Source organism: Hyaena hyaena, unplaced genomic scaffold, assembly GCF_003009895.1.
Source record: "Hyaena hyaena isolate Hyena2069 unplaced genomic scaffold, ASM300989v1 scaffold_111, whole genome shotgun sequence".
Classification (NCBI taxonomy): domain Eukaryota; kingdom Metazoa; phylum Chordata; class Mammalia; order Carnivora; family Hyaenidae; genus Hyaena; species Hyaena hyaena.
The window spans coordinates 2,741,240-2,768,323 of record NW_024080743.1 but is presented as its reverse complement, the minus strand read 5'-3'; the positions used below and the strand labels follow the sequence as shown (position 1 = coordinate 2,768,323).

At 36.2% G+C, this 27,084-nt stretch overlaps 1 protein-coding gene across 8 annotated transcripts in view; it reads right to left on the bottom strand.

Annotated features, from left to right (window-relative positions):
* MTF2 (metal response element binding transcription factor 2) overlaps positions 1 to 27,084 on the bottom strand; it is a 72,835-nt gene that overhangs the window by 19,577 nt on the left and 26,174 nt on the right. For 6 of the 8 annotated variants that reach the window (XR_005529123.1, XR_005529124.1, XM_039236440.1 and 3 more), the window contains exons 2-8: positions 7,043 to 7,241; positions 6,836 to 6,917; positions 4,583 to 4,678; positions 4,242 to 4,342; positions 3,698 to 3,846; positions 1,523 to 1,618; positions 119 to 187 (exon numbers count right to left, since the gene is read on the bottom strand). Coding sequence is in view for 4 of the 8 variants with exons in the window: in XM_039236440.1 (XP_039092371.1) it covers positions 119 to 187; positions 1,523 to 1,618; positions 3,698 to 3,846; positions 4,242 to 4,342; positions 4,583 to 4,678; positions 6,836 to 6,917; positions 7,043 to 7,241 (792 nt within the window). In the remaining 4 variants the exon portion in view is untranslated. Of the gene's footprint in view, positions 1 to 118; positions 188 to 1,522; positions 1,619 to 3,697; positions 3,847 to 4,241; positions 4,343 to 4,582; positions 4,679 to 6,831; positions 6,918 to 7,042; positions 7,242 to 27,084 lie in introns of those variants that run through there. The other 2 variants (XR_005529126.1, XR_005529125.1) reach the window with 2 other exon arrangements.

Here is a 27,084-nt window from a genome sequence, read left to right as displayed (position 1 = left end):
AGCTAGACATAAAGAAAAATTTTTATTTAAACCAAGTTAATGTATACAGAACATTTCATCCTATTAAGTTTAAGAATATGGCCCTTTTTTGTTCCTTAACAGAAATGTCCATACTTACCACTGTAATGGTAGACGTTTGAGGTATTCTGGTCCAGAACTGCAGACAGAGCAAATAAATGTATAAAACCTACGGAAAAAAGAAAAGTTGTATAGTGAGTGATCAAGGGTATACATATTCAACAATATTTAACAATTGAAGCTAATATTCAGCAAGTATATATCCTACAACAGATAACTGAAACACAAAGCAAAATCTAATTTGAATTAAGACACTGTGATTTAAAGAATTTCTTTTCCAGTAACAACAAATAATGAAACAGTTCATATATGGGGAGCAAAAGTAATTTTTTTTAACCACAGGAGACATTCAGAGTTCACACACAGATTCATATACACACTTTACTAATAGCTTGTGTGTAACACAAATTGTGACGACAGCCCTCACATCCAATTTTATATTCAATGCTCAAAACAATCTGGTAAAATAAAAGGAGAGAAGTTTATCTTCCTAAATTCTAAAAATTAGTAATAAGCAACATAAATCAACATTTAAACCCAGGTTTTTTATCCCAAATTCAGTGCTCTGTCTTTCATTTTTCTTCCTAGAGCTCTCTGCCTCCATATTCTCCTAATCCAAAAAGCACATTCGGTCTGCTTTTGTAAATTCTTTAGAACGCAGGTGCAAATTTTGCGTATTAAGGTTCTATGGCCTTTTCCAACTTTTTGTCACAGGATCCCACTGAGGTTCTTTAAAGAAAGAGACCAATGGAAATAGTTTAGAGCATGTGGGACAAAAGGAACAAATATAATCACTGATCAAATACTTAAAAGTGTTCTAGAATAACATCTAAAAGCACAAAAATTATATGCATTTTAAAATTATGCATAATTTGGGCACCTGGGTGGCTCACTCAGCTAAGCATCCAACTCTTGGTTTCAGCTCAGGTCATGATTCCAAGGTCATGGGATTGAGCCCCACAGTGGGCTCCACGCTGAGTATGAAACCTGCTTAAGATTCTCTCTCTCTCTCTCTCTCTCTCTCTCTTTCTCCCCCTTCTCATGCAGGACCCCCCTCAAAATAAATATATAAAATTATGCATTATTTAAATATATTATTCAATATTTTCCCTCTAAGGTGACTCCTACACAAATCTTTGTTGTAATCACTTTTAGAAATCTCAAACAGGGGCACCTGGGTGGCTCAGTCAGTTAGGCCTCCAACTCTTGATTTTGGCTCAGGTCATGATCTCATGATTTGTGGGTTTGATCCCCACTTAGGGCTCTGTGCTGACCCTGCAAAGCCTGTTTGGGATTCCCTCTCTCTCCTTCCTCTGTGTGCACTCTCTCTCAAAATAAATAAACTTTAAAAAATTATTAAAAAAAAAAACTGCAATAGCAAACTTAACTACAGTATAAAAGCTAAAAAATGTATCAATTGGTAAAATTCAAGTGCCCTTCTCACCTGTCTCCAAATAGCATTGGCTTTTGAAGGCATTGCACACAAGCCTCATGAAACCACTGCTTACATTTGCAGCACTGTAGCATCTTTAAATACCAGCTATAAGAAAAAAGTTAAGATTAAAATTGCTATGATCGCAGGTAGTTTTAAAAACAAAACCAAAAGTGGCATTATACAAAATACTATTATGATTACACTATGGCATTTCTGCTGTATATAGTGTTAAATTTTTTCTTTCCCAAAAAGGTTACTGATTTCATCCCTTCTCTCTTTTATTCATGAGAATTTATGAGCTCTTTAAAGACACATCTCCTGTTTCTAATTAACAAGTGCCTGGGTTCCTACACTAGTAAAGAATCTGTCAAAGAACAAGTCTGGGATATTTTTTTTTTAAATCAACTCTCTACACCCTAAGAGAGATCAGTTTCAGAGGTTACTGAAGTGTACAGCTGTTTGCCCCATATACCAAACAGGCATAAGCAGCTTTATATCTTCATCACACTGTTTCCATTATTCTTGTCCATTATAATGAAAAGGAATGGAGTATAGCAAGTTATAAATTTGGCTAACATAATTATAAATCTACTTGAAGACTCTAACAGGTATAGAGGCTTTGTGACAGGTTTTGTTCTGTTTCAGAGAGCTGAAGAAGCTAAAATTGAATCGTTAGCTACAGATACCCTCTTTTCAGTTAGTCCATGGTTTTGGTATGGATATCCTATGTGCCACCCAAATAATGCCTATTCTTCCAATAATTCTTTTGCTCAACAAGTGAGCCCCACATTAACTGTTAGCCTTATTATATGCAAAGGCAAGAAGACTGATACTTAGTAAGGTTATTCATTCATTGAAAGACTAATAAATACTAATTATGTTCCAAGTACTTAGCTAGGTCCTCTACTAAAGTTAGAGTGGCTAGCAGTATCAAACATAGTTCATGTAGTCATGGTGCTTAAAGAACAATGAATGAGTCACCTTATAAAATGTCTATGATGATTTCCACCTATATTGAGTAATACTTCAAATTAAATGGTAGGTATAAATGAGTAAAGGAAAAGATCAATCTCTATGCCAATTCACTGTATCTCTTTGATAAGTAACTAAAGAAACAAGACAGAATGTTTTTTAAATCTGCAAATGACCAAAAACTAAGAACTAATATAAAAATGTCAAATCACAAATAAAAAATTCCATCAAGAGATTCAGCAGAATGAAGAACTAAAAATTATTTCATTTACACATTCATTTATTCATGTTTCATCGTTGAACAACTTATGTCCCAGTCACAGTAAACTTTATAGACATTTTCCATACATGCATTTGAACAGATAATATTTTAATAACAGTCATGTCCCAGCATTCTCCTAAACAGCACCCTTGTCTTAAGAGAAATATTAAGTCTGAGAGGAAGAAAGACACCAAAAACCGATCATTACAATTTAAAGAGTGAAATATAAAATACTTCACTAATGTTTTTTAAATGTAGTACAGATACATGATGCACAACTTGCCTTAATATGAGCATGTACAAAAAAGAATTAGAGATATTAGTTGACGACCACAAAACCAAAATAATCCCAAAAAACATAATGGGACAATCTCTCCCTGCAACAACTGAAGGGTCAGTTCTGAACTCTAATAGCCTCAATTATAATCTGTGGGTCTATTCCTGGAAACAATGCATTTTCTAATCATAATACCGTATTTCAAGAGTAACTTTCAAAAACTGGAGAACAACAGACAGAGGTGAGAAATCATGTCATAAAGAATGTCTGGTGGTAATGGAGAGTTTGACCTGGAAAAAAACCCCTACTGGTATGAGTCATGGTAGTGGGAAATATGACTGCTGGACTGAAATATTTTAAGATTTAACTCCTAAGAGAGATAAGATGTATTTGTTTAGTTCCAAAGAGCAGAACTAGAAACAGTGATCAGAAGAAGTTAAAGGTAAATTTCTAAACTTTTCTTAGATAGAACTGTGATTAATTTACTTAGGTAACATTTAATGATAAAGATGAATATAACTACAGCTTCTAATTTTCTCCCCTAATTTTCTTTATTGATACTTCTGTGCATTTACAATTCACTATCATTCCCACACCACAATCAATAACAAAAAATAAAGTACATAATATAAACAGAAATCACTTAAAGGGCATGCAAGAACTATTTACTTACTCTCCAGGGCCTCCACAGTAGCAATAACATTGTTGGACATTGGTCTTATGACCTGCATCCCATTCAAGGTCTGCCACACTGTAGGGTAATGTCTGCTTCATGACTTGCAATGCTTTGGCATTTGGTCCTTTCTTAAGCGCACCACCCCTCTATATTAGAGGGAAAAAGTTATTTAAATGAGCGCAGGATAAAATTTTAAATACACTTCTTTAACATAAAAATGCTTCTGAAACTTCTGTAGAAATTTCCATTCTAAATTTCTTACCACCTCACAAACTGTTTGACTAATAACAATTTTTATTTATTTTGTTGTTTTTCAAACTATTGCCCCAATTCCAAGACCACTCACTATCAGAAAATAAGTGCAAGGATAGTAGCAAGTCACTTAAGCATCATTAGTCAAACAATAAGCATCACCTCTTTCTACCCAGCACTGATTGCTCATTGCAGTCAGATAAACTTTCAACATACACAATCATTAGGCTGAGAGTACCTTACAAATTCCATTCATTTAGGGCTTTAGCCCAAAACACTTAAAAGATACCTTTGTTGTTGTTGCAAAAACACACTGTCGACAGAGCCATTTTTCATCTGAATCAATCACACTGGAATCAATATGAGGTGTGTGACACAACTGATGATATCCTTAATATCAAAAAAAGCATAAAGCAAATTCTATTTTATTAATAAATACTGCAACACAATTTCAAGAAGGCATTTTAGTATTCTCTTCTCCTACATTAATATATTTACAACTGATGAATAAATTTATGAAAACAGCTTCAAATTACCAATGTAAAAAGTATTTTTAATCATTAATCTTCAATAGGAGCATTAAGTATGTAATAAAACTTTTCCACAAGATTGTAAGAAATCAATGTTTACCTTGGCCACACTTATCACATATAACCATTTCATTGGGAGCTTCTGAATACTCTTCTTGACATATTGTACAGACCATTTCCCCACTTCCAGTGGCTCCTGAAATGTTTAAAATATGCATTAAAAGACGGTCATAATTAAGAAATATTTCATATAACAAACCTACTTTTTTTTGACTCAGCGGATGCCCCATATTGGCAATGTTTATTCCCTAGATCATAATGATTTTTTGTCAGGAAAAATACTCTCTACAAAAGGCTATTTCCCACCTTTAACTTAAGCTGCCTAACTACACTGATAATTTAACATGCTTTTATGACAGAGGGCATAATTTAAACCACTTTCAGGCAAGATCCCTTATCATTCACTTCTAACACAAGCTGTGTGCTGACACCTCAGAGCCTGGAGCCTGCTTCAGATTCTGTGTCTTCTCTTTCTGCCCCTCCTCCGCTCACGCTTTCTTTCTCTCAAAATAAATAAACATTTAAAAAAACAATACAAAGAAACCCGTTTCAGTTCTACCATAGAGAAAGACCTATATTTACAAACTAAAAAAGAGAAGATAATTAGGTATGCAGGGTAACAAGATCTGCTCAATATTACTACTGTTGGAGACTCCCTATCCTTCTCCTATCCCTTTTCTCACTGACTCCTCAATTACAGATGCAAAACATAATGTTATTATTTTAATCAGCCCAATGAACTGCAAAGTTTCTCTTGAAAGACATTTTACTAGACTAAGAGCTATTGAGTCCCCCACCTAAGCCCTGAGTACTAATTATGTAGATGGTAATTAGAACATTTCTAATTCCTTTACCAAATCTTTCTTATTCTTTAAAAAAATTAAGAATGAAATCAAGTAACAGAACACAGTAGGGGCACCTGGGTGACTCAGTCAGTTATGCATCCGAGTCTTAATTTAGGCTCAAGTCATGATCTCATGGTTTGTGAGTTTGAGCCTCACATAGGGCTCTGCACTGACAGTGCAAAACCTCTTGGGATTCTCTCTGCCCCTTCTCACCCTCAAAATAAATAAACTTAAAAAAAAAAATAGAACACAGTAGTAACCTACCATAGAGTTGCACTTGAGATTCAAATTCAAAACCCAATCACTGAATATTTTAGAAAGGTATCCACCCTTTGGGGAAAGTAAATTTAGATCTCCTTTCCATGAGTTATGAAACACAGGTCTTACTTGGTGCAGCCCTATTAATTCAATTTTAAAAAGTGCGGCTTTAGTGTGCAGCTAAAATACTCAGATTTTTAATATTCATACTGTTTATAAATCACTTTTCATAAGAGAGATACCTAGAAAAACATTTTTATTTAACAGATCCAAAGATCGCACAGCAATTACAGGAATTATTACAACAGAAAACACTACAAGAAACATATCTATAGCCAAACCAAGACACACCTGTACTCAGTTTTATTTGCACCCAAATATAGCCTTATTTTCCCATCTAAACATAAAAACTACAAACCATCATTTCAAATCATTCTTATTAATATTTCTAGTACTCTAAACCTGTTTAATATAGTCTAATTTCCCCCCAAAACATATGGCAAGTATCTGTTCTCAATAAATATTAGCTCTCTACATTACTTTTTAAATTTTTTTTAATGTTTATTTCATTTTGAGAGAGAGACAGAGCATTAGCAGGGAAGGGACTGAGAAAGAGGGGGACACAGAATCCAAAGCAAGCTCCAGGCTCCAAGCTGTCAGCACAGAGCCCAACGTGGAGCTGGAACTCCCAAACTGCGATATCATGACCTAAGTCAAATTCGGGCACTTAACCAACTGAGCCACCCAGGCGCCCCTCTCTACATTACTTTTACTAATAAAATCAAGTAACAGTTAAGTTGAACCCCAAAGTGTTACTCAGTGAGTAAAAATTTTTCTTCAAAGCTATTACATAGGTCCTAACAATAGTTTACAGATGTGCAATCATTGATGCATCTGTTCTTTAGTCTACCTTTACCCTAACAAGAATAATTCCATTTCTTCCAGAGTCTATGAAATAGAGTATAACCTCTTAAAGAGTATAAAGAATACATCTCCTCAAATGTGATTTTGACTTATCCTAATAGACTGTACTCAAAAGAAAACACTTAAAAATGACAGGCTTTAATTAAAAAAAAAAAAAAGAAGGAAGGAAGGAACAAAGGAATGAAGGAGAGAGAGAAAGAAAACGACAGGCTAAAGAATATCAATTTTTAGTGTAAATCATGTTCAAGAGAAATAGTAGCACCTGCCTGTTTGAATGTCCTTCCAGAGAACCCAGGATTTAGAACTGTCTTCAAATATGATGAAGCAGCTCTGTTTCAATATGTTTACCTGAAATACAGAGGAATATTTATGGTAATTTGTTTTTAAGTCAAAAACATGGGTTAAATTTTAATTCAAATTTATCAAAAGTTTATTGTAAAAAAACCAGTAGAATATATATAAAGATAACTTGCCTTTTTGATAGTTCCAAGATAAAACAAGCCATCTGACCATCTAGCTAGGACATCCTGACCCTCTTCAAATTTACATGCTGGCTTTTTGACTTTATGTCCATCCTGTAAAGACAGCTTGGTCAAGGATGTTGGGGTCTTTTGGTTTCGACGTAAAGGAGACCGCTTGTGGACCAGTGAATTACCTGCCCCTGTAGAGTCTCTGTTTAGGAAATAAAAGATCATATATACAAGATTAACTTACTTGTAGAGCTTATTTATAGACCAATGATATGTTCTATATATTAACCAAAAAATTTTATTAAAAACCGTAAATTGAGGGAAATTCTAGCAAGTACCTCAAATCACAAATACTCTCTAGGAAGTTTAAAAGAAAATGATAGCTGTTCTCAATATTCATTCAGTGCCTATCCTTAGTGAGGCAAAGATTCAGCAAGGACTCCAAGACCACACATATTCAGGGTAGCTATTATCAAAATAACTGTTCTAAGCTGAAGTGGGTAGACGATGGTCATGAGCAAAGGATGCCTTAAATCTCTTCACTGGTTAAGATAAACTAAAAGAAGTTACGTGACACAATTTTGTAAGTACTTGAAAAAGAAGAAAAATTATTATGCCACATGTAGTTAAAACACACTAACCAGTGACTCTGGGGCAGTTGGGTATATTCAACTCACTGGTGAAGCAGTCATGACCTCCTTACAGGGAACCACTATTGAATTAAGTTTTATTTATCGACCGAATGTGTCACAGTCCCTCAAATATACAGACTAGGAGTATAAAAAAAAATGAGAGCCACCAATTTCACAAAATCATACTCAAATGAGAGATAACGTCATTTACATTTTTAAGCAAAAAAAACCCAAAATTATGTATTCTAAAATTACATTACAATTTATATGTTAGCTATTCCATAAACAGCATATCCACAGCATAACCACTATCAACTTTTCTCAAAGGTAACAAACCAATGTTTATTTGGTTTCACTTTCTCAATTTAGAGGTTTTACAAGAGGCATACATACAACAATGCATAAAACTAGACAGGCAATAATTCAAAAGTAGAAAGTATAAAAGTGAAGCAACAATAAAACAAGTGGGGAAGAAAAAACATGCTTCAATTCCTAGTAATTGGGACTACCTAATTTCAATACCTAAGAATACACAAATTCTAGGAAATTCTGTCATCAGCTACAACATGGATGAACCTTGAAGACACTATGCTAAACAAAATAATCCAAACAAAAAAACAAATATTGCATAATTCCACTTATAAGATGTAACTAGAGTATCAAATTCAGAGACAGAGAGTAAAATAAACGCTGGTTGCCTGAGGCTGAGAGGAGGTCAGTACAGAGAATTAGTGTTAAAAAGGGTACATACAGAGCTTCAATTTGAAAAATATACATTTTTTCGAGTTATTTAAATTCCAATTATTTAAATATACAGTGTAATCTTAGTTTCAGATATAGAATTTAGTAATTCATCACTTACATATAACACCCAGTCCTTCACAAGTACCCTTCTTGATACCTATTATTTAACCCACCCCCTCCCCAGCCACTTCCCCTCCAGTAACGAAAGACACATTACATTTTACAGATATCCAAAGGAATAAGGATTAAGATCTTCCCAAATCTGCTGAAAACCATTAATACACATATCCAAGAAGTTCAACAAACTCCAAACAGGACACATGCAAACATCTATACTGGGATTTAACACAATAAAAATGCTGAAAAACAGAAAGAAAAATGACTCATTGTGTACAAGGAAGCCCCAGTAAGATTAACTTCTCAGAAGTTAATCAGAAACCCATGAAGACCAGAAGCGCCTGGGTGGCTCAGTCAGTTGACCTCAACTCAGGTCATGATCTCGAAGTCTGTGAGTTTGAGCCCCACCATCAGGCTCTGTGCTGACAGCTCAGATCCTGGACCTGCTTCAGATTCTGTGTCTCCCGTCTCCCTCCCTCCCTCCCTCCCTCTCTATCTCTCTCTTTCTCTCAACTCCACTTGCACTCTGTCTCTCTCAAAAATATTAAACTTTTTTTTATTTTTAAATTTTTGTATGTCTTTATTTTATTTTGAGAAACAGAGAGTGAGTGGGGGAGGGGCAGAGAGAGAAAGAATCTGAAGCAGGCTCCAGGCTCTGAGCTGTCAGCACAGAGCCTGACACGGGGCTTGAACTCACAACTGTGAGATCATGACCTGAGGTGGAGTTGGACGCTTAACTGACTGAGCCACCCAGGGGCCCCCAATAAATTTTTTTAATTTAAAAAAAAAAAAAAAAACAAAAAAAACAAGGCCAGAAGGCAGTGAGTGATGGAAGACAAAACCGTCAACCAAGAATCTTAATACACAACAAAACTGACTTTCAAAAATGAAGGCAAAATAAAGATGTTTCAGATAAACAAAAACTGAGAGAATTTGTTGCTGGCAGAGCCACCTTACAAAAAATAACAAACAAGTTCTTAAGGTTGAAAGCAAGTAAACCAAAGTGGAAATTCAAATACACACACACACCACCACCACCACCACCACCACCACCAAAAACAACAACAAAAACACTTGTAAAAGTAATTAAGCAATTATAAAAGACAGTATAAATGCATATTTCTTCTACCTCAGGTATATGAAACAACTGTGTGTATAACTGTATTGTTAGGCCTATAACATACAGAAAATGTAATATATTTGACAAAAACAGCACAATGGAGGTGGTGGGAACAAAACTGTATTAAAGAGACTAGATGACACCAGATGGTAACATTAACCCACAGGAATAAATGAAGAAAACCAAAATGGTAATAAGAAAGTAAATGTAAGTGTAGTATATAACCGCAAAGACAGATCTACTATATACCCAAGTTAGTTATTGTTTCAAGTAACAATGATGTTCTATGAAAAAACTGCTAGTTCAGTGGGAAACTCAGACAATGACATAAATACTTTACATATACCTCCTACTTCATCACACATGGCATTAAAAATCTAAACTCGGGGCGCCTGGGTGGCTTAGTCGGTTAAGCGTCCGACTTTCGCTTAGGTCATGGTCTCGCAGTTCGTGGGTTCGAGCCCCGCGTCGGGCTCTGTGCTGACTGCCAGCTCAGAGCCTGGAGCTTGTTTCAATCTGTGACTCCCTCTCTCTCTGACCCTCCCCTGCTCACGCTGTCTCTCTCTCTCTCCTAGAAATAAATAAAACATTAAAAAAAAAAATTAAAAAAAAAATCTAAACTCAAAGGTAAAATTTAGTAAAAACAATTTTGATGGTTTCATCAAGAATGTTCTTTAGTGAAATATGGTTTTCTCTGTGCATATATTTACTGTTAGTGCTCAACAATGAATACACTGCCTTGTTTCACAGTAAGGCACGCAGGAGATTAACCAAACATTATTTTCACACCATCTGTACAGATGTCAACAAGGTGAGAAAGGTAAATAATACCTAAGTATTGTGAAAATTATTTTGACCTTGCAGACTCCTGTAAGGATCCATGGATCACACAGTGAGAACCATGCTCTAAATAAATATATGCTGCCATATATTATTGCCATTGACAGCTGTGAGGAAAAGGCATTTAGTGTGATGATTAAGGGGTTAAAACACTGGGGTGCCTGGGTGGCTCAGTCAGTTAAGCCTCTGGCTCTTGGTTTCTGCTCAGGTCATAATCTCATGGTTCATGAGTTCAAGCCCAACATCGGGCTCTCCTCTGAAGAGCTTGCTTGGGCTCTCTCTCTCAAAATAAACTTGAAAAAGATGTGTGTGTGTGTGTGTGTGTGTGTGTGTGTGTGTGTGTGATTTAAAATGCTTTAGTGTCTGATAAGATGAGGGCTAGAGAGAAGTAAAAATGGAGAATGAATCACTGTCATTCATTTTACCAATTGGAGTGCTCAATGCCAGGCTGAGAACCTTCTTTCTCCAAACACTAAAACAATTTAATGCCTTCAAATCGTAACAGGAAAATGACTCTATCAGCAAGCAACTTTCTGGAAAACTATAAACCCAGTGGTCACTTGAGGGATTTTGCTTTCCTTAAGTTAAAGAAACTAACCAAAGCCTGAGCAACATAATTATAGGTGGAAAATGACTTCAAAAGAATGCCAAGGTGGCTAATGGGACCTAGAATCTTAGAATTCTAGGCTGGAAAATATACAAAATTCAAAACCACAAACATTCCCACACAAGTTTTATATGCTGTGCTATTGCTTCAACAAATTCTTTTTCACAATGGTCTCTCATCTTACTCTTAAAATGTAAGGATCTTTAAGGGAAAAGAGAACAACTAAAATTCCCTTGATTCCTTGAGCTCCCTCTCCCTTCCATCACTTCCTCCTACTTCATTCCTCCCATTCACAGCCAAACCTCTGGAGGAAAGTTTGACACTCTTTACTCTACTAGAGTCTTCCCCACTTAGTCTTCAGCCCACTATAACACACATCACCATTCCCTCATCCGAACACTCCATCAGAAACAAGGAATGTGTCTTACGCTTATTCACAGTTGTATCCTCAATGCTCTGCAAAGGGCATGATATATAAAAGGCAGAAAGGTTATACAGAATTTATACAGTTTAAGGTCAATTCAAGGAAAATCTATACTTAAAGATTAAACTTCTAAAACTGTGTGCACATATAATCTGTTTTGTTCTGAATAAACAATGGAATCTAATTCACTTTCTACAGCAAATACACACTAATCTTTTTTTTACTCATATAAACATGAAGAATATAAGTCATATATAAAATTGCATTAACAGGTATTTATAAAAAAGTATTATCCTCTTTTTTAAATTTTCTGCCCAAAGAAACTTTACAAAAAAATAAAGCAAGAAAGAAAAGCCAATGACCCGTAATAGCACAACTGAAACGTAACTAGAATAGACATTGTACATTTATCCTTCCCAAGGTTATTTCCCTCATTACTGTCACTGATTACTTCCCTCCTCTCTAGAAGGTGACCTTTATTAGAAGCAATTTTTCTAATTTTAGAATTTATTATTTCCTTTCTGATTATAAAGGTAATCTTAAGATGGTAAGATAAATAATACAGAAAGAGTGAAAAGTGAAAATTCCCCACGCTACTTCCTCCCACAAAAGAATTGTTATTGACTTTTCACACTCACACACACACACATATATATACACATCACATATATAGACATAATTCATATAAAGAAGTGGAATATAGCTGTTCTGTAACTTTTCTCACACAATTAATCTTGCACAATACAATGTCCATCTGTGTAAGTATAAAAAAAAGTATGTAAAATAATTTTTTCTTTAAATGCTAAACTACCTTCCAACTACCCAGATGAGGAACATTTAGTATGTTTCCAAGGTTTTACTATTAAAGCAATATAAAGCTCATCCTTTTACATTTTATTTTTTAAGTGTTCCTATTACCACATGGGATAGACTCACAAAGAATAATTAAATATCAGGGTGCCTCAATGGCTCAGTTGGTTAAGTGTCTGACTTCGGCTCAGGTCATGGTCTTGTGATTTGCTGAGTTCAAGCCCAACGTTGAGTTGTCTGCTTTCAGTGCAGAGCCTGCTTTGGATCCTCTATCCCCTCTCTCTCTGCCCCACCCTTACTCTCAAAAATAAACAAACATTAAAGAAAAATCTGTAATAAAAAAAGAATACTTACTTCTATATATCAAAGTATATACACATTTTTCCTTTTTGCTGTAGAAAATTACAAACATATATAAGAGCAGACAAACAATTAAAACAGACCATTAGGTAGTGACCATCTAGTTTCAATTACTATCTCATGGTCAAAACTATTTCATTTAAACATCCCATTCTCCAACCTACATTATGTATATATTTTAATTGATATTATCAAATGAATCTCCAAAAAAGTTACTAATTAACACTCACTGACACTACCAGAACACTACTTAAAGGCCCATACCTTCACCAACAGTATTATCCTTTTGCTATTTGACAACACACACATACACAAACACAATATTTCAACCTACAGTTCCATTATTATTAGAGAAGGATTTTTTCCATAGGTTTGCTAATTTGTATGTCTTCTGGAAACAGCAGATATTCTCTGCCTTTTTTTTTTTAAGTGAAATGTTCATCTTTTTCATAATGACGTAAGAGCATCTTGGAGCACCTGGGTGGCTTAGTCAGTTAAGCGTCCAACTTCGGCTCACATCATGATCTCATGGTTCATGGGTTGAAGCCCCGCATCAGGCTCTGTGCTGACAGCTAGCTCAGAGCCTGGTGTCTGCTTCAGGTTCTGTATCTCCCTCTCTCTCTGACCCTCCCCTGCTCACACTGTCTCTCTCTCAGAAATAAATAAAAACATTAAAAATTTTTTTTTAAAAAGAGCATCTTATATATTATGAATAATAACTTTGTTATACATGTTGGAAATGTTTTTCCCAGCTCGTACATTATAAAAGTGTCATGACAAAGACTTTTTTTTTCTTTTTTTAAGTAGGATCCATGCCCAGCATGGAGTCCAATGGAGGGCTTGAACTCATGACCGTGAGATCAAGAGTCGGACACTTTACTGACTGAGCCACGCAGGTGTCCCAACAAAGACTTTTTGATTATGGAATTAAGTACGCATTGGTGATCAGTTGACTCTGGTCAGTAGCTACAAAGCTCTAACTCTCCTCTTGTATCCAGGCTAGGCTACCTTGCTGTTTAAGAAGTCAGAACAGAGAAAACTTAAATGGAAAACATAAATAAAGGAGTTGGCTCATTTCTTTTTAAAAAAAATTTTTTTAATGTTTATTTTTATTTTTGAGAGAGACAGACAAAGTGCAAGCAGGAGACAAGCAGAGAGAGGGGGAGATACAGAATCTGAAGCAGGCTCCAGGCTCTGAGCTGTCAGCACAGAGTCCGAAGTGAGGCTCAAACTCCCAAACTGTGAGATCGTGACCTGAGCCGAAGTCAAATGCTTAACCAACTGAGCTACTGAGGTGCCCCTGCATGCCCTTTTCTTAAGCTCTGTACTGCCAACCTCTGCTACTGGGTTATATAAGATACTTTGTTCTTCCCAACACCCATTAAACATGCAGTCCATGTCTTTTCATTTTATAGGACATTAAGAGTGTCTATAACACCGTTGCTTCTCCCAGATGGAGTTTGTATAAGTTAAATTTCATGGTATCTGGCAGATAATCTTTAGTGTATAAATTCAGTGCAGTTCCAATTAATTTCAACAGGATTTTCTGAGGTTAAATGTTTTATAAAAAGGAAAAAAAAAACCTAAAAATCCAGAGAATAGTTAAATCAACTTCTTAAAAATTTTTTAAATGTTTATTCATTTTTGAAAGAGACAGAGCACGAAAGGGGAAAGGACAGAGAGAGAGAGAGAGAGAGAGAGAGAAATAGAAAGAGAAATAGAGAATTCAGAATCCAAAGCAGGCTCTGAGTTGTCAGCACAGAGCCCAACGTGGGGCTTGAACTCACGAACTGGGAGATCATAACCTGAGCCTAAATCAGAGTTTGACTGACTGAATCACCCAGGTGTCCAAGGTCAACTTTTAAAAGGAAGAACAAAGGGAAGATCTGCCCTACCAGATACTGTGACATATTCCAGAGAAAACTGTTCTGTACATGTAAGAAATAGACAAGGAGATCATTACAACATAATAGGCATCTCCAAAACAGTTTCACTTATGGGAAGTGGATAGATATTATGACAAAAGTGACACCACAAATCAGTAAAGAAAGAACATATTATTTAGAGTGCTGGGGAAACTGATTCACTTAATGATGAAGTTGCTCTCCTAATTCACAGTACACAAAAAGGTGAATTACAGATGGATTAAAGACTTAAAAATAAAATGTAAAAATTGACATATAACTAGGAAATATAGAATACTTTATAATCTTGGAAGTCCAGCATACATATGACACGGAAAGATCCTGCAAATATGTTGTTGAAAACAGAAACAGAACAAGATTTATAGCACAATTATCATTTACGCAAAGTGAAAACATGAATATATAATACCATATATTTTACAAGGACACATATTAAATACTTTCAAGTCAGTATGTTAAGACAATTGATAAATGAGACTGGATATCTGGGAACCGGGGAAACTACATACATCCTGGCTGCAGACTTGGGATGATGTACACTTTTTTCTGTTATTAAGGTCTGACTCAATACATCAGCTTTTCACAACAAATACAGATGACAACGTAGCAAGAATCAAATCACATTTCAACAATGGTCATAACCACGATCATTATTTGCTATCTGTTTTTACTATTTGACAACACACACATAGAGTATTTCTATCTATAATACTATTTAGAGAAGCATTTTTTCCTTCACTGCTACAGATATCCACCTTGACAGACAATGCCTGGACAAATGAAGTTTCCTCCCTTGAAACCAAATGGGAGACCAGGGGTTCAAGCTACTTCTTTCTTAGTTTACTACTCCCACGATAAATAACACCGTAACTCAAAAACTTGGGAACTGGATTCTTAATTCAAATAATGAAGCCTTTCTTCTTCCCCAATTTATTCCCCCAGCTAAAAGGAAAACTATATGAATATTCCAAGGGAACTCACAAAGACACTTGATTTCATCCATCTGCAATCATCTCTGAGGACTTTAATGAAGCCAGGGTTAAAAAACATGGGTTAAGGACTTGATACAGCATAATTTCTCAAAAAAAGGAGGAAAAAAAAATCAAGAAATTCAACTCACTTTCAGATACATTATTTTTCCTTCAATGAATATTTAATGAGTATCTGTTCTAGACCTGGTGAATAGGACAGTCAAGGTCCCTATCTTCAGGGCCCAAGATTTGGGTAGGAAAGGCTCAGCTAGGCTTTCCACTTAAGGCCCCTTTCCTGATTCAACCCACCCACCAAGTTTAGGCTAGATGCTGTCTTGGGGTATGCAACAGTTCTCCCATATTATACTTCTCACTGTGCTCCCTTTGCCTATTTACTTATCTTCACCTACTCCCTGCTCTCTCAACAGTTTATATTCTGAGAGGGGAAAAAAACTGTCCCATTTTGCTTACTATCACTTTCCCAGAACTTTGCAGAGTGCCCAGAATGTATTAGGAACACAATAAATAATCAATAAAATACCAGTAATAACTGGCAATTTAATTAAAGGCAATCTCTAAAGAGTTAAACGCCACTACCCACTATAGGACTCGTCTCCCCAGGAGGAACTTCTATCCCTCTCCTGCGCTGCTGAGCTTCCCTCCTCTCCTCAGATAACCCAATCAGCCACGACTGATCCACCACAATCGTGTCTCTAGTACCCCTGCCACTACTCTTCAGCCCACAAAGTTCTACTTGGCAGCAAAGGAAGTAAAGGAAGGAAACCTATTCCACTTTGCACTGCCACCCCTCAATAGAGCACTCCTCTCTTCTCTCTCTGACTCACCCCAATCCACAAAGTCAAAAGAGTACACAATCACAGGAAATGACAGGCACTACTAAGAGAAAAAAAAAAAAAAGAAAATACCTAATTCTGCTGCTATCCTAATCTTTTATCTGTCACAGGTCCTGACCAATCTCATCTCTTAAAAAGCAAAAGCTGCCATCTATCCCAGGCTCTTTTCCACAATTTCTTCCCTTCTCTGGGGAAAAAAGCACATGTGTGAACGAATCACATATGAACGATACGATGTAACTACACAACAGTACCATTTTGGTGGCAAATCTTACACAAGGATACAGCCAAATTCATAAGGATACGCAGGGCCAAAGTAGGGCCCAGGTACAGGCAGAAAGCAGTCTACTGAAGCTTGGCTCTACATTAAAGCCACAGGAAAAGAATTCTTTTTTATCTCTAGAGGAAGGTATAAGTAAAACGAAGTTTGGGGATGCCTGCATTCTTTCTGAGGCTTCCTTGAAAGTAGAACATCAAAGAGGACCAGGGTCAGACGTAGAGAATAAAAATCATAAAGCAGGCAGCTTAATGGCTGGCTCTACTCTCATCTTAGATTTAGAAATCATAAAAAACTAACAATGTATACTTTTTAAAAATCATGTACATAGAGAGGTTTAAAATCAAATGCATTAGTTGCCCACCTATCCCTTTCCACATCCCAATCCTGTTCTCCAGAAGCAAGTGCTTTCTTAACTCTTTCAGCTATTTCTTCTGGAAGGTACCTCTATATTTCTAAATAATGTGTTATACTTCTCTTTTTAATTCATCTATTTCAGATCTGAGTTTTTATAAAAAATTATAATTACCAACTTCCATCCTGTACAATCTCATTGCACTAATTTCATTAAATCAATAATGTGTAGTTAACTAATTAAAACTATAAATATTAATCACTGCAAAGCTAAATGGCATACTCTCATTAAACAACTTTTCTTATTCAAAACTTTTTATTTTTACTGGAATTGCTTAGTAATGCATTTCTTTATTTCTTCTCAGTTTCAAATTGTCAAGAATTTCAAACCTTCTTTTCTCCACAGGTAACTCTCGCTTCTAGCGCTCTCCATATTCCTGCAGCACTCTGCAATGATAACTCATTAGGCCTTATCTTCCAAGATTCTCTTCTTACTCTATTTTCTGGGTTATACATTATTTTGCTGAAGCAATGGCTTGCAATTAAAAGATGTAAACATGTATATTTTCTGAGCCTTTAAGTATCTAAACCTATCTCAATCCTAAACTCAAAACAGATTGACAATTTCCCACATACAGAATTTGATACTGAAAATATTTTCCCTAAGAAGTTTGAGGATATTCCTATACTACATTTAGAACTCAGCATTGATGATGAAAAATCTGATACCACTCTGATTTTTACTCCTTGGGTACTCCCTAATGAAGTTTTTAGGATCTTCCTTTATCCATGATGTCTTCAAATCATAATGATGTATCTAAATGGAAGACTTTCTTTCAGTCATACTTGTTCAGCTCTCAGTAAACCCTTTCCATTATCTATTTCTTTAGGGATCATTTTTTGTTTATTTTGGGCTCTACTTTTATGCAGGCAACTTTCCTCAACTATTTAGTGATCCTTAGTTGTCCACTGATATTTAACGTTTTAAGTTATAAAAATGCACACAGGAACCTTTGTATGAGATGCAACTAAGGATCACTAAATAGTTGTCTCTTTTCAGACCACAACATTATGAAACTAGAAACCAATTATAAGAAGAAAACTGGAAAATTCACAATTATGTTGAGATTAAGCAACATGCTACTTAACACACCAAAAAAAGGCATAAGGAAAAAAATACCTGGAGACAAATGAAAACACAACATATCAAAACTTATGAGATACAACAAAAGCAGTTTTAAGATAATAAGCTGAAAAGTGATAAACGCCTACATCAAAAATCAAGAAAAGTCTCAAATAACCACCCACTTTAAACCTCAAAAACCTAGGGAAAAAAACTAACAAAGCTCAAAATTTAAAAAAAGGAAGAAAATGGATGAATGGAAGTAAACGAAATAGAGGCTAAAAAGAATACAGAATAAACTCAATGAAACTAAGAGCTGGTTCTTTGAGTAGATAAACAAAATTGAGAAATCTCTGACTAGACTCACCAAGAAAGAACTCAAATAATCCTAAGTGGTGAAATAAGTCAGATAGAGAAAGGCAAAATACCATATGATTTCACTTATATGTGGATCTAAAAATCAAAATGAATAAATCAAAGCAGAAACAAACCCTATGTACAGAAAACTGATGGTTGCCAGAGAAGAGGGACATGGGGGATGTACAAAAAGGCTGAAGGGAAGTGGGAGATACAGGCTTAACAGTTATGAAATAAATAAGCCATGAAGATAAATAGTACAGAATAGGGAAGTCAATGGCATTGTAACAGCATTATACAGTGACAGCTACAAATTGTGGTGAGCACAGCATAATGTATAGATTTGTGGAATGACTGTTGTACACCCGAAACTAATGTAATATAATGTGTCAATGACACATTAATAAAAACCCATAAAATAAAATCGGAAATAAGCACATGTATCCCAACGTTCATAGCAGCACTCTAAACAATAGCCAAAACACGGAAAGAGCCTAAGTGTCCATCAACGGACGAATGGATCAAGAAGATGTGGTTTATCTATATGATGGAATACTACATGGCAATGAGAAAGAATGAAATCTGGCCATGTGTAGCAACATGGATGGACCTTGAGGGTGTTATGCTGAGCGAAATAAGTCAGGCAGAGAAGGACAAATACCATATGTTTGCACGTATAGGAGGATTAGGAGGAACATAATGGAGGACCGTGGGGGAGAAGAAGGGGGGAAATAGTGGGTAGAGGGAGAGAGGCAAACCATGAGAGACTCTTGTATGCTGAGAACAAACTGAGGACTACTGGGTGTGGGGGGGAGTGGGGGAGATGAGCATGGAGGAGGGCACTTGTGGGGATGAGCACTGGGTGTTATATGGAAACCAACTTGACAATAAAATATTTAAAAAAAAAAAAGAATAACCAATATAAATGTTATTTGGAAGTTACTTAGTTATCTAAAACTTAAATAAAATATATGTCTAAATCATGCCTAAATTTTAATAACATTTCCAAATAACAATAATAGTACTTTAAGACTCACAGATAATCTTCTCAAGAATAGCACTAGTTGTAATGTAATTATTACAATGAGCATAAGGAAATTATATTAAGATCTCTTAGGTATTTGCTGTATCCAAAACATTAATATTATGATTCATGAAATTTTGTACATGAACAACTATACACAAGAGTTTTCTTCAGTATTTGAAGCAAAATATTGCTTCCCACATACTTGCACAAATCTATACATGCTTTTATGTTCTGTTAAAAATAAACATGACTATGAAGAAAAAAATAAATAAAATCAGAAATGAAAAAGGAGACATTAAAACTGGTATTACAGAAATGCAAAGGATCCAAAGAGACTACCATAAATAAGTATAAACCAACAAACTGGAAAACCTGAAAAAATAAACTCCTAGAAACATACAACTTCCCAAAACTGAATCACAAAGAATTAGAAAATCTAAACATAACAAGTAATAGTAAGGAGATGTAATCAGTAATCAAAAAACTCCCAACAGCGGCACCTGGGTGGCTCAGTCAGTCAAGTGACATAGGCTCAGGTCATGATCTCACAGTCTGGGAGTTTGAGCCTCATGTGGGGCTCTGCGCTGACAGCTCAGAGCTTGGAGCCTGCTTAGGATTCTATGTCTCCCTCTCTGCCTCTTCCATGTTCACACATTCTCTCTCTCAAAAATAAACATTAAAAAATATAAAAATAAAAACAGAAACACCTCCCAACAGCACCTCAGATGTCTGATGTCCAAAATCAGACATCTTCAGTGGTGAATTCTACCAAACATCAGAGAATCTTCTCAAAACTCTTCCAAAAAGCAGAAAAAAGGAAACACTTCCAAACTCATTTACAAGGCCAGTATTACCCTGATACCAAAATCAGACAAGGATGCCACAACCAAAGAACATTACAGGGCAATATTCTTGATGAACACTGATGCAAAAATCCTCAACAAAATATCAGTAAACTGAATCCAACAATACATTAAAGGAATTACACACCATGATTATGTGTGCAGAGAGCTCAGACCCTGGAGCTTGCTTCAGATTCTGTGTCTCCCTCTCTCTCTGGCTCTCCCCAGCTCACACTGTCTCTCTCTCCCTCAAAAATAAAACATTAAAAAAATGGATTAAAGATGAACATAATACCTGAAACCATAAAATTCCTAGAAAAACTGTAGGCAGTAAGCCTACTATCAGTCTTGGTGATGATTTTTTTGGATCTGACACTAAAAGCAAAGGCAACAAAAGCAAAAATACACAAAGAAGACTATATCAAATCTAAGCTTCTGCACAGCAAAGGAAACCATGAACAAAATGAAAAGGCAACCTACTGAATGGGAAAAAATATTTCCAAATCATGTATCTGATAAGGGGTTAATATCCAAAATACGTTAAAAATTCATACAACTCAAGAGAAAAAAATCTGATTAAGAAACTGGGGTGGGGGGGCTGGGTGGCTCAGTCAGTTGAGCATCGGGCTGAGCATCCAACTCTTGATTTCGGCTTTGGCTGGGGGACTGAGCCCTGCATCTGGCTCCAAGTTGAGCCTGCTTTATATTCTCTCTCCCCCTCTGCCTCCCTCCTCAGCTCACACTCTCTCTCTCTCTAAAAGAAAAAAAAAGAAATGAGCAGAGAATCTGAATAGACATTTCTCCAAAGATATACAGGTGGTGAACAGGCACCTAAAAAATGCTCAACATCATTTTTTATATATAATAATCACAGAAATGCAAATCAAAACCACAATGAGATATCACCTCACATCTGTGAAAAAGACAAGAAATAACAAATGTTGGCAAGGATGTGGAGAAAAGGGAACTTTTGTTCCTGTTCCTGGGAACATAAATCGCTGCAGCCACTATGAAAAACAAAGGAAGTTGCTCAAAAAAATTAAGAAAAGAACTATCATATAATCCAGCAATTCCAATTCTGAGTATTTATCCAAAGAAAGCAAACACACTAGAAGAGGTATATATAACCCATGTTCACTGCAGTATTATTTACAATAACCAAGATATGTAAACAACTTAGATGTCCACCAACAGATAAATGGATAAAGAAAATGTAGCATATACATACAATTGAAATTATTCAGCCAGAAAAAAGAATGAAATCTTGCCATTTGTGACAATATGGATGGACTGTGAGGGCATTATGTTTGGTAAAATAAGTCAGACTGAAAAAGACAAATACCATACAGCCTCACTTATATGTAGAATCTAATAAAACTACAACCAAAAAAAAAAAAAAAAAACCCAAAGCTCGTAAACAGAGAAAAAAGACTGGTGATTGCCAGAGGTAAGGGACAGGGGTGGGTGAAATGGCTGAAAGGAAAAAGATAAACTTATAAAATAAATAAGTCATAGGGATGTAATAATGTACACCATGGTGACTATAGTTAATCATACTGTACTGCATATTTGAAAGCTGCTAAGAAACTAAATCTTAAAAGTTCTCATCACAAGGGGAAAAAAATGCAACTATGTATGGTGAAAGATGTTAACTAAACTCATGGTGATTATTTTGCAATATTTAAAAATACTGAATCATTACTTTGCATACCTGAAACTAAATAATGTTCTATGTCAATTATAGTTCAATTTTAAAAAAGAAAAAAAAAAAAAAGGCATTGTAGTGAATACAGGGTCATCTCTGGGGCTGAAATAAGAAAACTCCTAGATGTCATTTTTATTTCATCAGTTGAACTAAGGTTTCAAGTGGTAAAAAGTGGAGCACAGATCCTGGGGGGGAAAAAAAGAAAACAGAAAAAAAAAAAAGGCTGAAAGTTAATAAATTCAGAATCCACCTCATGTTAAGGCAGGAGGAAAATATACCCAAGGAATGTAAAAGAAAAATTTAAAAACAGGGATGCCTTGGGTGGCTCAGTCAGTTAAATGTCCAACTCTTGGTATTGGCTCAAGTTGTGATCTCGTGGTCATGGGACTGACCAGTCGAGCTCCACACTGGGCATAGGGCCCGCTTGGGATTCTCTCTCCCTCTCTCTCTGCTCCCCCCAAACACACGTGTGGGTGCACTCTCTCAAAATAAACACACATTAAAATATATATATATATCAAACTATGGAGCACCTGGGTGGCTCAGTTGGTTGAGCATCCAACTTTGGCTCAGGTCATGATCTTGCAGTTCATGGGTTTTGAGCCCCACATCAGGCTCTACTCTGACAGTGCAGAGCCTTACTTGGGAATCTCTGTCCCCTTTCTCTGTCCATCCCCTGCTTGTGCTCTCTCAAAAATAAACATTTATATACAAGGAAAAACATACAACAGAAAACCAATGGCACTAAAAATATGTCCTATGAACTACCTGATAAAACTAGCAAATATCTGGGGAAGATAATGAGGAACTTTAGATTGATAAAAAAAGATACAATGCTCAGTAAAATCAGGTTTGGGGCACCGTGGTGTCTCAGTCAGTTGAGCATCCCAACTACAGCTCCAGTCATGATCTCATGGTTTGTGAATTTGAGCTCCATGTCAGTATCAAGCCTGCTTCAAATTGTCCATCTCCCTCTCCCTCTACCCCTCCCCCACTTGCATGCTCTTCTCTCTCACAAATAAGCGTTAAAAAATATTTTAAAAAAGAAAGAAGGAAATATCAGGTTTGGAAGTAAAGCCCTTAAAGTCATAAGCATAGTGATGGTATCTGGAGCCCTGGGTAGGTGAAGAGAAATGGGATGAGGACTTTATTATAGTACGAAAGGAGAGTGAAGATTTCTCTGCTCCTTCTCATGCTAAAACAAAGAGAAAAGAAAAATTTTAAAATACCACCTTCAATCATACTAGAGTACATGTGAAACTCAAACTACAATATATGAAAAGGGAAAGCAGTTCAAAAAATAATAAACACTGGTAAAATGAGGAAGATTAAACTTAAGCACCCAACAGAAAAAAACAATGAGAAGCAACCCACTGTCCCACAGCACAAAAGACTGAAGAACCGGTGGCATCAGATTCAAAAAAAGCAGAGGTCAAATGAGCTCAAAAAACAGAGTGATATGTAGAGTCTGCAGAAAAGGGCAGTTGGACCACTAGTCACATCTTTTATCCGTACATCCAATCAGAAGATGGTAAGTTTCAAAGTTTGTTCAAGGAACTTAATCAAGGGAAACACAAAGCACAGACAGACTATATGAAGTGCGTGGAGTACGTTCTCCTTATAAATATATTCAACCCAACAAATGAAAAATAAATGAATTTTTAAAAATAATTTTGCAACATCTAATGAATAAGTGGATCTATGCACTGAGTATCAGTGGCTTCTAGGAACACAAGAGAAACAACCATTATACACTTCTTGGTGGGAGAATACATCACACCTATGAAGTAGTCTTGACCACTCCCCGCCCACAAAAAAAGCAATCTGGAATTCAGTTAAGCTTCTAGATCTAGCCACCAATTTATAGAAAATGCAGGAAATGATGTTTAACTGCACAGCTGGGATATAATCAGCAAAATCCATGCTGGGAAATCTATGAAATCTATATGTCAAAGGACCTGGTTTCTTCCACAATAATCTGCACCGAAAAAAAAAAGGGGGTTGGGGGGGAGTAAAAAAGACTTAAAACACACATTAAAAAATTTTTTACTGTTTATTTATTTTTGAGAGAGAGAGTGCAAGCAGGGTAGGGATATAAAGAGAAGGAGACACAAAATCTGAAGCAGGCTCCAAGCTCTCGGCTGTCAGCACAGAACCTGACATGGGGATTGAACCCATGAACTGTGAGATCATGACCTGAGCCAAAGTTAGATACTTAACCGATTGAGCCACTCAGGCGCCCCCATAAAATGTACATAGATTTCCCTAATCATCGGGGAAATGTAAATCAAAAAGACAATGAGAGATCACCTTAACATCTGTCAAAATGGCTAAAATCAAAGAGACAAAAGGCTCCTGGGTAGTTCAATTTGTTGAGCATCTGCTCAGGTCATGATCTCATAGTCTGTGGGACTAAGCCCCTTGTAGAGCTCTGTGCTGACAGCACAGAACCCGCTTAGGATTTCCCCCCACTCTCTCTGCCTCCCCCTGCTCACACGCATGTGCTGGCATTCTAAGTAAATAAATATAAAAAAAAAAAGACAAGAAATAAGTGTTGTTGAGACTGTGGAGAAAAGGAGCCCTCCTGCACTGCTACTGCTGATAGAAACATAAATCAGTGTAGTCACTGTGGAAAACAATATGAAGGTTCCTCAAAAAATTAAAAATAGGAATGCCATATGATCCAATAATTCAACCACTGGGTATGTGCCCAAAGAAAATGAAAACACTAATTCAAAAAGTGATGTGTGCCCATATGTTTATTGCAGCATTATTTACAATAGCCAAGATATGGAAGCAACCTAAGTGTCCATCAACAGATGAATGGATAAAGAAGATATGGTATATATAAACAAGGAAATATTACTCAGCCATAAAAATAGTTGAGATTGTGCCATCTGAGGTGACCAGAGGGTCTTTTCCTCAGTGAATTAAGTTAGACAAATACCATATGATTTCACTTGACATTGGAATCTAAACAAAAAAGAAAAAATAAACACACAAAAAGAAGCAGACCTATTAATACAGAGAAAAAATGGACAGCTGCCAGAGGGGAAGGGGAGGGTAGGCAAAATGGGTACAGGGAAGTGAGACTTACAGGCTTCCAGTTATGGAATGAGTAAGTTGTGGGAATAAAAAGCACAACATAAGGACTGTAGTCAACAATACTATAATAGCTAATAGCAATGGTAGCTACACTTGTGGTAAACATACCATAATGCATAAACCTGTCGAATCACTAGGTCACACACCTGAAACTAATATAAAACTATGTATCAAATATACTAAAATTTTTTTCAAAGAAAAAAAATTTTTTAATTGATAATATTAAAACCATAATCTTTAAGATATACACTTGCATAAAAAAGACTGTAAAATTGGAGCATCTGGGTAGCTCTGTCGGTTAGGCATGCAACTCTTTAATTTCAGCTCAGGTCATAATCTCACAGTTCTGAAACTGAGCCCTATGTCAGGCTCTGCGCTGGGCAAGGAGACTGCTTAAGATTCTCTCTCCCTCTGCCCCTCCCCCACTGATGCAAGTGCTCACTTGTGCTCTATCACCAAAAAAAAACTATAAAGAAAGGAAAGTAATCATCCTAAAAGTCAGGATGGAGTTTACATCTGAGGAAACAAAAGAGTTGAAACTTAGGCTTCCAGAGGGGCGCGTGGGTGGCTCAGTCAGTTCAGAAATTTAGGCTTCTGGGTTGGCTGGTTGGTTACAAAGGCTTTCACCATATAAGAATTTATTCACCTATAAATTTATCTTACGCAGTCTATATCTCTGTTTTGCCTTACTTTTTAAAAAGTTTTAAAGGAATTATCACATTTTAATTTTTTTCAGATTTAAAAAAATTGTTGGTTTCAAGTATACAACACAGAATTTAACAATTCTCCACATGACACAATGCTTACCCTAAGTGTGCTTACCGAAAAGTTTTTTATAACACTAGAATATCCTCAAAATCTGAGAAAATATTGCATCCATCCAATAATATACTATACAAGAAAACAGCAACAAGCTCTTAGAAGTAAAATTATAGACAAAATAAAATATTCAAAAGAACAAAAACCAGGATGCCTGGATGGCTCAGACAGTTAAGTGTCTGACTCTTGGTTTTGGCCCAGATCATGATGACGCAGTTAATGAATATGAGTCCCATGTCGGGCTCTATTGCTGTCAGTACAGGGCCTGCTTGTAATTCTCTCTCTCCCTCCTCATTCTCTCTCACTAAATAAATAAACCAAAAAAAAAAAAAAACAAACAAAGATAGATAATAAGAGAATAAGTAAAATCAGGGGATCAATCTAAGAAGTCTAACAGGACTAGTAAAAGGAAAACAAAGAGTAAACAAAAAAAAGCTAAGCAGAAATTTATCAAAGAAAAAGTAGAGGGACCTCTGGGTGGCTCAGTCAGTAGACAGTCCAGGTCAGGTCATGATCCCAGTATTACAGGATCAAGCCCCGCCATTAGCTCCATGCTGAGGATGGAACCTGATTGAGAGTCTGTCTCTTTCTCACTGCCCTTCTCCGCAGCTCATGTTCTCTCTATATAAAAATCTTGGAGAGCCTGAATGGCTCAGTCAGTTAAGCATCTGACTTCAGCTCAAGTCATGACCTCACAGTTCCTAAGTTCAAGCCCCAAGTCGGTCTCTGTGCTGACAGCTCAGAGCCTGGAGCTTTATTCTGATTCTGTATCTTCCTCTCTCTCTGCCCCTCCCCTGCTTGTGCTCTGTCTTCCCCTCTCTCAAAGATAAATAAACATTAAAAAATTTTTTTCAAACAAAAATTAAAAGAAAAGAAGGAAAAGAAAAAGAAGAAAACAGGGGCGCCTGGGTGGCTTAGTCGGTTAAGCGTCCGACTTTCGCTTAGGTCATGATCTCATGGTTCGTGGGTTCGAGCCCCGTGTCGGGCTCTGTGCTGCCAGCTCAGAGCCTGGAGCCTGTTTCAGAGTCTGTC